The sequence below is a fragment of the Panulirus ornatus genome, chromosome 20 (genome assembly GCF_036320965.1).
Source record: "Panulirus ornatus isolate Po-2019 chromosome 20, ASM3632096v1, whole genome shotgun sequence".
Classification (NCBI taxonomy): domain Eukaryota; kingdom Metazoa; phylum Arthropoda; class Malacostraca; order Decapoda; family Palinuridae; genus Panulirus; species Panulirus ornatus.
The window spans coordinates 74839779-74855089 of record NC_092243.1 but is presented as its reverse complement, the minus strand read 5'-3'; the positions used below and the strand labels follow the sequence as shown (position 1 = coordinate 74855089).

Below are 15311 nucleotides of genomic sequence, written 5' to 3'. Positions count from 1 at the left end.
AGTAACATTCAGTCATTTTGTTGTCTTCCAATTACCAAACAGCAGCGTGTATGGTAGTAGACAGATTTACTTTTACTTTCGATGTTATTATCATGAATTATGAAAATTTTGTTTTTGAATTCATTATCAAAGCTTTATTAGACGAACGTGACCAAAATATGATTAATACACGTTATAATCTTTCGTTATGCCCCGTATGTGTAGAGACCTGAATTTTTACTGCGTTACCTAACCTATCCCAAATGACTATTACATGGGGTAGCCTGGCCAAATCTTGCTTGATTATGGGTTAGTTTAAGTTATGGATATCATTATTTTGGCAACGGTGACTTGTAACTAATAACTATGCCATATGTAACTTCGAAATAGGCGAGTTCATTAGCTTTAGGAAGCAAACTTCGCTTGGCATCGATAGGTAGATTTTAATTGCCTTTATTAAGCAAGTGCTTGTAATGACTAATTTTGCTAGTCAGGTATTCCTTTACTGTGACACATTTACGTTAGTCCAAAATGGTAATTTTAATAGGGTATCTTTGAGCGTCGTTGTAATTTTCCATTCATGCGTACATCCCAGCTTTACCTAAATAAGTTTATATAAATGCTTTGATAAAACCTTCCTTTCGCTTTGTTACAGTGAAGTATTTCATTACCGTTTTTTTTATTACTATTATTGTTACAGTAATCAGGGCGATCTACCTCTGAAATTAGACAGATACCTTGCCAAAATATACCTACTTTATTCTTCGTTTATTGCCATAGTTGATTTTCTGTGACTGTACTGTCCTGACGATGTAATTATGCGAAAGCGATTGACGCTTCGTGTTTTCCCTTTCCATGTGGCTTTACCTGCATCTTACGTACACTCGCTACTTGTGTACTTTTTGCATATATATATATATATATATATATATATATATATATATATATATATATATATATATATATATAGGTAGATGAATTATCAAAAGTTGAAAAACTGCTTGGTCTCACAAATGAAAATAGTGATCAGACTTATGAATGTTTTATTTGACTATGATACACAACCTAGTGCTTTCAGGCTCTCTAGATCAGAGAGCATTACTATGAATAGGAACTCTAGACAGCTACTGGTCCCGTCACTGGAATGCTAGGCACATGCCCGAATGTAACCTATATTGTCTCCGTCTCATTAGATGGCGCGGTGTGGTGCGAGGTCTGTGTCTCAGCCAAAGAAAAATGTCTAATACAGCAGTGGGTGTTGTAGAAGGTTGATACAGCAGTGGGCGTTGTAGAGGGTTGATACAGCAGTGGGCGTTGTAGAAGGATGATACAGCATTGGGCGTTGTAGAAAATAATACAGCAGTAGGCATTGTAGAAGATAATATAGCAGTGGGCGTCGTAGGTTAATACGGCACCGGCGTGGTAGAAGACTAATAAATGACAAGTTCAAACAGCATGAATGCAACCATCATGAAATATATGATTATTCCGAAGTGAAGTCAGCCTTCATGAAATGTATGATTATTCCGAAGTGAAGTCGTGAGCGTTGGAGAGAGAGAGAGAGAGAGAGAGAGAGAGACAGAGAGAGAGAGAGAGAGAGAGAGAGAGAGAGAGAGAGAGAGAGAGAGAGAGAGAGAGAGAGAGAGAGAATGTAGATAGAAAGTAAAGTTATCTATACATTAGTCGTGTGTTTCTGTCCAGCGTACATCAGCTCACATTCACCACATCTCTATATGGCTTCCATGTTTACGTGAACCGGAAACGTTTCGAAATGGAATCGAAGTGCACGAGTCTTCCATGTCTCTCAGAGAGTTTGAGGGTTCACAGAAGGATTCGGAGAGCTCTGCTTCAGTTCCGAATGTTAAAAGAATATTTCGTGGCGTTTATAGAGTTTTAGTTGCTCTTTGATGGTCGTATGATGCCTAATAAATGGTTCAAACTGAGTTGTATGTCTTCAAATGTGTCCCAAGTAATTGGAGAATCCAATGGGTTGTAAGAATCGTCTTGAAGAGCATCTGTATAGTTAGAGAATGGGGTCGAATTGTTTCAATCGTCTTCGGTTATTTTTGAACCCATCTGAGTAGGTTAACAGATCGCAAAATGGATTCGAAAAGACTGGATCGTCTTCCAGGTGTCTCTGAATGCATCTGGGACTTCTGAGAATAGTTTCGAAGATTCTGCGCTTGGGTTCCAGACGTTAGTGTGCGTGTGTGTGTGTTGGCCGGGAGTAGTACGGGGTGTGCAGCACCAGCAGGAGTTATTTATTTCCTGGCAAGGAACATACCCCAGGCCTGGTCCCCGGCTGTACACCGCACCACCTTTGCTCTCCATCCTTCGACGATCTCGTTGTAGTCTTCCTCGCTGTAGTCCTGCAGGAGAGGAACAGCAAAGCCAACGTCTCAGTTACGTGATGGAAGCAGATGGGATGGCGGACAGCATTTAGTGATGAGAAAATGTTTGTATATTCGGCATGAGTGGGAAATACGCATGAATCTTTTTTTTATATATGGGTTTATATATGTGTTCTTATTTCACCAGGAGCAGAGAACCGATTGAACTTTTCCTAAGGTCACTAGCTTGGCGTTCGGGTTCAAATGAACCTGAACTATATCACCCAGCTTGTGGGTTCGTACCATTGATTCACCTGAACGAAACCCTGGCGTGTGGGTTTACACTGGGGCTTCATTTGGATGAATCCCCGGGACGGAGGGTTCGAACTGGATTTCGACACCTACCTGAATGAATGCCTGGCGTGTGGGTTCGAAGTACTTCAGTTCGTTGTTCAGGATGGAAATGAAGGTCTTAGTGAGGTCCACTGCTTGTACCTCCCTGAACCCGGCCTGCTCCAGAACCTTGCCGTACCCCTGCACGGTACGGAGGTCGTACCCTGTACGTGAGAAGAGAGGGGAGGAAGGGAGGGGGGGGGGGTTAAGGTATGGTACGCAGACTGTGTTGTTATTAAACTTCGGCAGGTACACTTGGTACTCTCCACACACTGGTATAACTGCCTCCCCGTCACTCTGGTACAACCCTTCCATCTTCACTCTGTCACAACCCTTCCGTTTACGCTCTGGTACAACCCTTCCATCTTCACTGTGGCACAGAACCCTTCCATTCACACTTAGTACAACCCTTTCATCCTCACTGTGGTACAACTCCCTCCCTCCTTGCGCGGGAACACTCACCTCTCTGTTTAACATAGTCCAGGAACTCCTGCGAGTGTTGGCGATCTCCTCGGCAGTAGTCCGTGATGAACAGGGTCCCTCCAGGCTTCAGCCACGCCTGGAGGAGAGCGGAGGGTGTGGGGTGTGAGACAAGACAGGCGCTTCCTCAGGGGTAGGGGAAATGGAGGGGCTGGGAACCCAACGGGGCCACCTCGAGCAACACACGAAGATCTTTCAAGACTTCAGAAAAAAAACCATTTCAATGGGACTCTGTATGTCTGCCACCCTCCCTCAGGGAACAGGGACCCTTCGGAGACGAATAGTCTTAAAACTCATAGTTCTGCTTTACTATCCTGTCTCCATCTATAGTGGTGGGTGGGGGAGGAGCCTTCTGCTTTACTGTCCTGTCTTCATTTACACTGATAATTGGGGAGAATCCTTCGGCTTTACTAACCTGTCTCCATCTACAGTGGTGGGTGGGGAAGAACCTTTTACTTTACTACCCTGTCTCCATCTACATATGTCAGGAATTTCAGACATTATCACCTTCCAGCAGATAACCTCCTCACAGACCACCAGGTCTCCTGTTCTTTAGCTTTCCCATCGGCTCCCATGACCCTTACAAGAGACCGGTGCCTACTGCAATGAGCAGTGAGCCTCAGTACATACGTGGATGTATCGGTAGAGCTGCTCCTTGTCGGGGATGTGGAGAACAGTGTCACGGGAGTAGATGACGTCGTAGCTGTTGTTGTCGTAGTGCACCTTCGTGATGTCAGCCACTTCGAACGTCACCTGGGGTAGGGAGAGGAGGAGACAGGTGAGGGTTGGCGTAGCTGCGGCCGCTGACCGGGTCTCCCTGAGGGGGTACATTAGGTCCATCACCCCATGTAGGTACATGGAGGTGGAAGTGATAGGCTACAAGGCCTTCGTCCTTTCCCTAGCGTATCATAAGTACATTGATCAGGCCCTGTCTCAGAGGATTCGAATTGCATTGATCAGGACCTTTCTTAGAATATTCTAATTGATCGAGTCTTTCAATTATCGATAACTATCAAATTATCTGTAACAAATACCCGTGGGTCTTTCCAGCCTTAACGAAGTAGCGTCAGGAACAGATACAAAAACATCTGACGCATCTTTTCTCGTAGCTGGAGTTCCCAGTCCCGCCTGCCAACAGAGGGACATTGGGTTCCCCAATTCCATCTGCTGTCAGAAGGGCAGTGAGGTTTCCAATCCCGCCTATTAACAGAGGGTCATGAATGCCCAATTCCTTGGGCAGATGTGTAGCGGGATCTGCTACTCTGCTGCTCGCTACATTAAACAGGAGGCTGGAATGTTCTACCGTGGGTATTGGAGGAAGGCGACGCCTGGATGTGGTACTCCGCCAACAGTGAGCCTTGGGCACGACGGTACGACCCTTGGGTAGGAGGGTCTAGCCTTTCATCAAATGTCGGGCCTTCCTACCTAAGGGTCGTACCGTCGTGTTCATGTACCTTCCCGGTGTGTTCAGGGTCGTACCGTCGTGTTCAAAGATCGTACAGTCGTGCTCAGGAGTGTGTGTGTGTGTGTGTGTGTGTGTGTGTGGCACGTTTACGCCAGCAGAAGCTAGTGACTAGAATCACCAATTAGCTTCCTAATTACTTCCAGTAATGCAAATAGTCTGGAAACACCAACAGGACTCCAAATCCCTTCCAGTAAACCCATAAACTCATGGCTTTTGAAACCTAAGAAGCTATACATCAAGTATGCGCATCTTTGAGCGTTCCAGTGGATGCCTCTGGAACTGGTCAGAACACACGAGGTCTTCAAGAACTCACCACAACAGTGCACTTCGAGACCCGTTCCCTCGCGCATCATTACCTTCTCCCGCACTTCCTTGTCTTCTCTGGCCAGGCGATCCCGCGCGATGTTGATCATGTTGGTGGAGAGGTCAACGCCGTGGACGGAGACCCCGTAGTACCTGGCCATGAAGAAGGCAGAGCCGCCCGTGCCGCAGCCTGCGTCCAGCACCCGCTGCCCAGGCCGCAGGTCCAGCTTGATCAGGAAGTCCTGCGGCAGGAGATGAGGACGCTGTGAGCTGCCCCATACCGACTCTCTCTCTCTCTCTCTCTCTCTCTCTCTCTCTCTCTCTCTCTCTCTCTCTCTCTCTCTCTCTCTCTCACACACGACCTGGAGTCAACCTACAGACGGGATGAAGAAAGTCTGGTATGGAATTTCACGTTTGAGAAACTTGGGCGAAGGATTCATGGAGCGGTAAATAATATATGTATACATGGGCCTCATGCAACATAGGCTCTACTGGGAAATGAATATCGAGTTAATAGAAGTCAAAGATGAAGGAGGAAGAGTTGATGTAACAGAGGAGGAGTTGATGTAACAGAAGGAGTTAACGTAACAGGAGTTAATGTAACAGAAGAGGAGTTAATGTAACAGAGAAGGAGTTAATGTAACAGCAGGAGTTAATGTAACAGGAGTTAATGTAACAGAAGAGGAGTTAATGTAACAGAGAAGTTAATGTAACAGAGGAGGGAAGATAGTACTATCAAGCCAAGTAATGTGTGGTATTATGATAATGATAACCTTCACAACGAGAGAGAGGAAGCTAACGATGAAAACGTTTAATGTTTCTATGAGAAGTTCAACCACCGCTGCGCTGTATGGTAACCGGTCACACAAATGGATGAGAAACAAGTTGTAGTTAAGTTACAAACACTTTGTGAACACAACTGGAACACACGTATTAACACGACATGTTGGAAGAACTCGATAACCAAGAAAAGGAGGAAAACAAGTACATGATAACACATGCATAGCGTTACAGTGAGGACATCAAGAATAATATATATGAAATTTATAAGCATCATAACAAGGAAGATACTGAATTAATGTCTAAGATAATACCTAGAAAGGTACTACAAAGATATCATCAAATTATAAACAAATCCGGCAATTTTATTTGGAAATATTAATTCAGTTTAAGAGTAAGAGAAATTAGAAACGTACGTGGAATAACTAAAGAAAACATTTAACAGAAAACTTGACGTATGGTTTAGGTCAGTCCCAGATGAACCTCGGGTCGTCAGACATGTATAATAGTGCGAGGCGAAGGTGAGATTACATTCACTCATTAGGCAAGACATGCGGTGGGTGCTACGCGCTACCCATGCCTTCTCCCGACATTCGTTCGTAAGTAGGGCACACACTCCTCCCTCCCTCTCTCTCTCTCTCTCTCTCTCTCTCTCACCTACCTTGGTGGTGGTCTCGCCGCCCGTCGACACCCAGGTGTGGCCGAAGATCCTCTCGTATCTGAGGATGGACTTGAGGGAGTACTGGTTCTGGTCCAGAAACTCCTGTGAGGCGGGGGCCGCTTTGGTACTCATGGTGACGGCGGTGCGTTGCGCTCCTTGACCCCCCCTGAATGACCTGCTATGACCCGCTGGTAGTCTGGAAGAGAGATGGATAAAATGGTAGTTCTCATGTCTCCGGATGCGCAACATTTTCCATAACTTAGAACGTGAGTGGCTGGGGATATTGTCCCTGTAATCATTCCCGCGTGTCGTGGAAGTGAATTTAATTGGGGTGGGTATTGGGAATTGGAAACCTTCCCCTCTTGTATTGTCACTACAGAAAGAGGAACACAGGTGAGAGCCAAACGAGGAATTTGTCCTCGAAGACTCACGATAGAGTGAATGTACGTGGACATAACCAAGATGAGAAAACAGGGGAGATATGTGTTGCGTTCGATGACAGAAACCTGGATGTTGTGACTCCTGAGTGGAATAAAGCTGAAGGGGAAGGGGGAATAATGATACAGGAATGATCACGGGGTAAAGTTCGGGGTCAGTGAGAGGATAAGAGCGAAAGCAAGAGGTAGCTTTTTCTGGTGAAGCAAGGGGTAGCTTTTTATGATGAAGCAAGGGGTAGCTTTTTATGATGAAGCAAGGGGTAGCTTTTCATGATGAAGCAAGGGGTTGCTTTTTCTTAAGAAGTATAAGTTGGAAGGGAGGAGGATGAGTAGTTCTAGGTGAAGTTGGGTCTGCACTGAGGATATATGAGCCACCGTGACTGTCAATCAGTTTATGGACGGGATGACAAAGGACTTAAATGAAAGGGTCTTCGAGCGAGGCGCAGGTCTACAGGTATGGTTGTTGTGGGAAGGTCTGAGAGGTGAATCAATTGCTGTTTGCAGATGACACGGCTCTGATGGCAGGCAACAGAGAAAAACTCCTGGAACAGTTAAGTGTACGAGTTTCTAAAGTAGTAACTGCCTTGACGCGGGCAGAAACCAGGATGTGCTGAAATGTCTTGGATATATGAAGAGGATGAGTGAAGAGAGACTTAAAAAGAGAGGATCACTCTATCAGCAGTGGAAGGAATAAGGCAGACAGGGAGACCAAGAGGTGGGGGGAATGGAGTGAAGGAGGCTTTTGTGGGCACTGGGGTCTGAACATTATTAAGGAGGACAAGAGGCGTGCATAGAGTGGAGAGAAATGCAGCAGTATGGTACGCGGGAGATCGATCCACGCACTGGCCGTGTGTTGAACCAGGGCGTATGGTTTGTGGTAGACTCTTAAGTTTTGGTACGTACAAGACGGTTCAGTGGTGCATGTGTGAGAGCCAAGCCATTCTTCGTTCGTCCTTGAGAGAGGAAGTTAGCTACAAAATAGTGAATACACTATAGAATAGCAGGTAATATGCCACACCAGTTTAGATAGTAAACTAACGTATTTCTGGTGCCTTTCCTGTATACCCGAGGCATATTATGGGTATGTGTAGTGATCTGTTTTGGTGTACGTACACTTGGGAAGGCCATGGGGGAGGGGTAGCAACTGGGAAGCAGGTGTGAGGGGACTGGAGACTATCTCAGTAAGGGGAGGCTAAATGGGAAGAAAGGACAGGATAGGGAGAACCAAACACACATACGACCTAGGTTCTGAATCTCTCGAGAAATAACGTCTATGTCAGTCATCAGTGCAGTCTTAGTTGGCCACACTAACCAGATTTTCAACATTGTTTTGTTTTTTGCTCTGTCGATACACATGGCGAGGTCGTGGTGTCGTGCCACACGTGGCCAGTCGTCGTGGAGTCGTTGTCTGTCGTGGGTCAGTCAGTCGGTGTTCACACATGCGGACGTTGTGTTGGGAAATAATTAAGAGGACAGCCAAGCAGGTACGTCTGGTTATAACTCACCACCATCTTATGAGCACGACGGTACGACCCTAGAGCACGACAGTACGAACCTTGAGCACGACGGTATAACCCTTGAGTACGACGGTGCGACCTTAGAGCACGATGGCACGACCCTTGGGTGTGACGTTACGACCTGACCCATAGTAAAGCGTTAGGCCAGACACACATAAGGGTCGTACTGTCGTGCTCAAGGGTCGTACCTTCATGCATGCGTTCAATTCATTCTCGATATATCCAGTCTCCTATTTACACCGTAATCTGTCAATATTCAGCATATGTAGACGGTGTTGAGACAGACGTGGCACGGGAGTCCGCCAGGTCATGAGCTCATGAGATAATATGACGACCTTGAGTCGTCAAGTGCCATGAGCGAAGGGCATTTTCTGCTCTACTTATCACACGCTGGCAACGCGACCTCTCCTGCTGATCGCGTCCATCTTTGTTTATTTCTTTCCCCTCTTTCGTCCGTTTTCTTCGATGCGTCGGTGTGTTGTTGGGCTGACTTGGATAGAGTTGTGCGCAGGAGGATGGATGTGCTGGAAATGAGATGTTTGAGGACAATGTGTGGTGTGAGGTGGTTTGATCGAGTAAGTAATGTAAGGGTAAGAGAGATGTGTGGAAATAAAAAGACGTGGTTGAGAGAGCAGAAGAGGTGTGTTTTGAAATGGTTTGGGCACATGGAGAGAATGAGTGAGGAAAGATTGACCAAGAGGATATATGTGTCGGAGGTGGAGGGAACGAGAAGTGGGAGACCAAATTGGAGGTGGAAAGATGGAGTGAAAAAGATTTTGTGTGATCGGGGCCTGATCATACAGGAGGGTGAAAGGAGGGCAAGGAATAGAGGGAATTGGATCGATGTGGTATACCGGGGTTGACGTGCTGTCAGTGGATTGAATCAGGGCATGTGAAGCGTCTGGGGTAAGCTATGGAAAGCTGTGTAGGTATGTATATTTGCGTGTGTGGACGTATGTATATACATGTGTATGGGGGTGGGTTGGGCCATTTCTTTCGTCTGTTTCCTTGCGCTACCTCGCAAACGCGGGAGACAGCGAAAAAAAAAAAAAATATATATATATATATATATATATATATATATATATATATATATATATATATATATATATAATGTCGACGAGGAGGAGGTTTTGGGATAGAGTTTGATATGTTGAATGTGTGGAAAATGTGAACATTCTGATAATTACTTTTCAGTTCCGTTTCGATATTATTCAATGACACACACACATGTTTAAAGTCACCTCCAGTCAGGTTGCATCATCATAACACAACCTCACCGAAAAATTATTCGCTCCAGAGGAGTCCTGCCTCTCCCTGTTACTGATTACAGCGCAGCCTGGAAACAGCGGAGGAAGCTCATAATAAAATGGTCCAGAGGTTATAATAATAACAACAATAATAATAATTATCATAATTATAATAATGCTTATTAATTCATGATTGATAATAATAACAATAATTGATAATTATAATGATACTAATGATAAAAATAATAATGTAACCCCAGGATTCCTTTTAGAAAAGTCTTGTCGGCAGGGAATTCATGGTCTCGCTCTGAGGGAGGACAGTGAGGGGATTGTACAACTTATCATCATTAAATGACAATTCTCGCCGAAGGAGACACTTTATTCGCTGTACAGCTACGTGCAGTGGAGTCCAGCAACACATATGTATGTATGTATGTATGTATGTATGTATGTATGTATGTATGCATGTATGTATGTATGTATGTATGCATGTATGCATGTATGTATGTATGTATGTATGTATGTATGTATGTATGTATGCATGTATGTATGTATGCATGTATGTATGTATGTATGCATGTATGTATGTTTGTATGTATGTATGTATGTATGTATGTATGTAGAGAGGTAAGGGTGGGGTGGGGGGAGAGAGTCACGTGGGCCTTATCGCTAGGGTCGACTACACATTAATCTAGATATGCCTAAGGCCCGGGGAACCCGTGTGTGCTGTGTGTGTGTGAGAGAGAGAGAGAGAGAGAGAGAGAGAGAGAGAGAGAGAGAGAGAGAGAGAGAGAGAGAGAGAGAGAGAGAGAGACCTGACTCCTCAATAATATCTACAGTGATTTGATAAACGCCTTAGTAGCAAGGAATGGTTGCAAATTCTCTTTCATGATTCCATATTTCAAACCCGGTGGATGTATCTTTTTTGTTAGAAAAAAAAATTGAAGGGTCTGCATTCTCTCGTTCCGAATCATCTTTTGACACACAAATTCTTATATATTTCCTTTTAGCTCTTTAATCCGCCACTGCATCATCACCTATGTGAATCCTGGGTTTTGTATTGTAAAAGAAAAACATTTTTGCAGTTATTAATCAAGGAATCACAGGGAAGAAAAGAGTGATGAAAAAACGCAATTTTTGGTATGAGTAAATCAATAAAGGTGAACATAAACTCAGTACATTTGTGTTGGTGTTTACACCTGTGGCCGGTTGGTGCTTAAAGATAAAAAGAAAAAACAAATCTATATCCCAAGACATGTTATGATGAGTGGATCTGAAGTACAGAAGATCCATGAAACATAATAAGAGTGCATACTTCGCTCTATGCTTCACTCTTGCTGTCACATTGTTGTATGCCACCTTCATAAAACTACCCCGACCTGCTGTCTCATATACCCAGCGGCTATATCAAATGTTCATCACCATCCATCTACATAGATACATATTTACGTAACAAGTTCATTACAGAAATGTCACATTGTTTGATTATAACACACAACACGTAGCCCAAGCAAGCCCTGCGATGCATATTTCCAGGGGAATCCTTATTGAGGCACAGAGTAGACGAGTACACAGACAGAGCCGACCACGGACCAGAAATAATGTATATATATATATATATATATATATATATATATATATATATATATATATATATATATATATATATATATATATATATATATATATATATATTCCCCCTGGGGATATGGGAGAAAGAATACTTCCCACGTATTCCCTGCGTGTCGTAGAAGGCGACTAAAAGGGAAGGGAGCGGGGGGCTGGAAATCCTCCCCTCTCTTTTTTTTTTTTTTTTTTTTTAATTTTCCAAAAGAAGGAACAGAGAAGAGGTCCAGGTGAGGATATTCCCTCAAAGGCCCAGTCCTCTGTTCTTAACGCTACCTCGCTATCGCGGGAAATAGCGAATAGTATGAAAAAAAAAAAAAAAAAAATATATATATATATATATATATATATATATATATATATATATATATATATATATATATATTCAAACTATTCGCCATTTCCCGCATCAGCAAGGTAGCGTTAAGAACAGAGGACTGGGCCTCTGAGGGAACATCCTCACCTGGCCCCCTTCTCTGTTCCTTTTTTTGGAAAATTAAAAAAAAAAAAAACAAGATGGGAGGATTTCCAGTCCCCCGCTCCCTCCCCTTTTAGTCGCCTTCTACGACACGCAGGGAATACGTGGGAAGTATTCTTTCTCCCCTATCCCCAGGGATATATATATATATATATATATATATATATATATATATATATATATATATATATATATATATATATATATTATATATATATATATATATATATATACATATATTATATATATATATATATATATATATATATATATATATATATATATATATATATATATATATATATATATATATATTATCCCTGGGGATAGGGGAGAAAGAATACTTCCCACGTATTCCCTGCGTGTCGTAGAAGGCGACTAAAAGGGAAGGGAGCGGGGGGCTGGAAATCCTCCCCTCTCGTTTTTTTTTTTTTTTTTTTTTTTCCAAAAGAAGGAACAGAGAAGGGGGCCAGGTGAGGGTATTCCCTCAAAGGCCCAGTCCTCTGTTCTTAACGCTACCTCGCTATCGCGGGAAATGGCGAATAGTATGAAAAAAAAAAATATATATATATATATATATATATATATATATATATATATATATATATATATATATATATATTGGGAGCCTTGAAGAATGTGTGGAAGTCGAGAACATTATCTCGGAAAGCAAAAATGGGTATGTTTGAAGGAATAGTGGTTCCAACAATGTTGTATGGTTGCGAGGCGTGGGCTATGGATAGAGTTGTGCGCAGGAGGATGGATGTGCTGGAAATGAGATGTTTGAGGACAATGTGTGGTGTGAGGTGGTTTGATCGAGTGAGTAACGTAAGGGTAAGAGAGATGTGTGGAAATAAAAAGAGCGTGGTTGAGAGAGCAGAAGAGGGTGTTTTGAAGTGGTTTGGGCACATGGAGAGGATGAGTGAGGAAAGATTGACCAAGAGGATATATGTGTCGGAGGTGGAGGGAACAAGGAGAAGAGGGAGACCAAATTGGAGGTGGAAAGATGGAGTGAAAAAGATTTTGTGTGATCGGGGCCTGAACATGCAGGAGGGTGAAAGGAGGGCAAGGAATAGAGTGAATTGGAGCGATGTGGTATACCGGGGTTGACGTGCTGTCAGTGGATTGAATCAAGGCATGTGAAGCGTCTGGGGTAAACCATGGAAAGCTGTGTAGGTATGTATATTTGCGTGTGTGGACGTATGTATATACATGTGTATGGGGGTTGGGGGGTTGGGCCATTTCTTTCGTCTGTTTCCTTGCGCTATATATCTTGAAGTACCAAACACACTAGTTAACTATTAATGTGATTAGAACCAGTTTAATTATACTAGAGGGAGAGCAATATTCGAAAACTAAAGAAAATTACAAATATTGGTCCAATAATACTTGGTCATCATCATAAAGTAAATATAAATCGGTCATCAGTTTCTATTATTATAAATATACCTGAGATATTGTATTCACTATTCGGTTTTTTATGTCATATTGTCACTGTGCTCTTGTTAATATTTTTCGTCATATTCAGTCAAATTTGTGTTGTCTTCGATCTAATTTATTAAAAGCTGGTCACTCAAACGTACTTCTGTGCTAAAGCGTTTTTGCAAATCGTACGAATTCACACGAAAACGGTTCGTCTCTCAATACCGAGCCATCTAAAGTCTTTTAATTGATAAAATGACTGACCTGTTTGGGGAAGGGAGGTGAAATGTGATACAGATCCGTTGCGTGGCGAGACTACAGATGATCAGAGCAAGAAATAATACCTGGAGGCTTGGGGTTGAGGAGGTGTCTTACGTCTGGCAGCGGGACACAAGTGGGCAGGATGCTGGGTGGAAAGTTACCATATATTCATTTCGTTCAGGTGTTATCAATGATCATAGAGTAAATATATGTAAACCTAAGTTATGTATTATATATGAAAATCTTAGATTTCGACAAATTGATAAGATCATTTTGGCAGAAAAACTAAAAAAAATGGCTAATTTATTACTAACTGGGATGAAAGATAAACCAACGCACAAACGAACACACGCGAAACCTTCCCACGTCCAGATGGCGCTGGTGGTCAGTTCGTTAACGCCGCGGACTTTCGAAATGTCCAACGTAATAAATGACTGTCAGGACGTAGCCATTGATTGTCAGCCATGGCAGAAGTGACTAACGAGTCGCACTCATGCCTTATATTAAAGAAAAGAAAGATAGATCTTCATCTAATCTTTCAACAAGTTCTCTAAAGATAAAAAGCAAAAAGTTTAGTCGTTGATTTGAATAATTTGTAAGTAAATCGAAGCATGATATTTCTACCTGTGTTCTTTGCTGTCCGATATAGTTATAACTTGTACATTAATGCTATATTAATTTGCATGTCTATTATCTTTGGAGAAATGTGTTCTATCTTGCTAAGGAAGATAAGATAACTGCCTTTATCTTGAACCACATCGTTTGAGATCAATGTTGAATATTCAAATGTCATTAATTCTTCAATTGTTAAATCTATAATCTTCCATGTTGCTACTTTCATTATGTGCCATATTTTGCGTTAAATTAAAAAATCACATCAAATGTTTAGACCCGGCATGGTGTTTGCTGCCAGTTACATCAGTAATAATACAATGCAATGCAGAAAATATATTTAAATATTATTCTTAGTGCATCAAAATGTTTAAACATTACACTTAAACTTAGCTCTCTTATGTTTTTGGCGCTACCTTGCTAACGCGGAATATGGCGAATATGTATGAAGTATTATTGATATTTCTTATCCATCATCTTTCAAGTAAAAGAAATCATAGAATTTTCGCGGGAAGACATTATCAACATACAGACAGACATGGACGCGACTTCTAGATCACAAATGAGTGAATTATCTCCAGACGATGCTGACGTCAGCTCGTTCGATGATTCTGAGTGAGAAGTAAGCATATAAGTTCGATGATAACCTTGAGTTATCACTACCCCCACAGCAGCCGCTTAGTGTTGCCTGACAAGCCTAACTTTCGAAAATGGAATTATGTGATGGGTAACTTACCATCTTAGAATATGAAAATGGGTAGCTTTCCCACCTTAGAATAAGATGGGTAACTTTCCCATCTTAGAATAAGAATATGGGTAACTTCCCACCTTAGAATACGATGATAGGGTAACTTTCCAGCCTTAAAATAAAAAGTGGGTAACTTTCCAACCTTAGAATATGAAGTTGGGTAATTTCCCCAGCTTAGAATATAAAAATAGGTAACTTTCCCTCCTTAGAATCTAAAGATGGGCAACTTTCCCTCCTTAGAATATCAAGAAGGGTAATTTTTCTAGCTTAGAATATATAGATAGGTAGGTTTCTGACTTTTAGTATAAAGATGGGTAGCTTTCCAGCCTTAGAATATCAAGGTGGGTATTTTTCCAACCTTAGAATATCAAGATGGGTAACTTGCCCATTTTAGAATCATAAAGATGCGTAACTTTACAACTTCGGTATACAGAAATTGAAAACATTGCAACCTTAAAATCTACATAAAGATCGGTAACTTTTCAACTTTATGATATGCCAGTAGGTAACATATACACGTTTGAACGTATAGTTAGGCTAAATTCCCAGTTTTGGTATACAAAGAGAGG

The 15311-nt window shown here is 42.2% G+C and overlaps 1 protein-coding gene across 1 annotated transcript; it reads right to left on the bottom strand.

Annotated features, from left to right (window-relative positions):
* Positions 1 to 1005: 1005 nt before the first annotated feature.
* LOC139756149 (uncharacterized) lies at positions 1006 to 13513 on the bottom strand. Its single transcript, XM_071675297.1, has 7 exons — positions 13386 to 13513; positions 6392 to 6587; positions 5004 to 5192; positions 3813 to 3935; positions 3165 to 3261; positions 2715 to 2866; positions 1006 to 2348 (listed from the first exon to the last, which is right to left on the bottom strand). Exons 2-7 carry the CDS (start codon positions 6521 to 6523, stop codon positions 2241 to 2243), a joined length of 801 nt encoding a protein of 266 aa, XP_071531398.1. The 5' UTR covers positions 6524 to 6587; positions 13386 to 13513; the 3' UTR covers positions 1006 to 2240.
* Positions 13514 to 15311: the final 1798 nt, after the last annotated feature.

Bases quoted from the DNA above. Each gene is read 5' to 3' on its own strand.
- LOC139756149 (XM_071675297.1), bottom strand. From the start codon at position 6,523: ATGAGTACCAAAGCGGCCCCCGCCTCACAGGAGTTTCTGGACCAGAAC. The intron at 2,867-3,164 runs GTGAGTGTTCCC...TCTCACGTACAG, and splicing joins GGACTATGTTAAACAGAGAG to GGTACGACCTCCGTACCGTG. The intron at 2,349-2,714 runs GTAGGTGTCGAA...CCTCTCCTGCAG, and splicing joins CACGCCAGGCATTCATTCAG to GACTACAGCGAGGAAGACTA.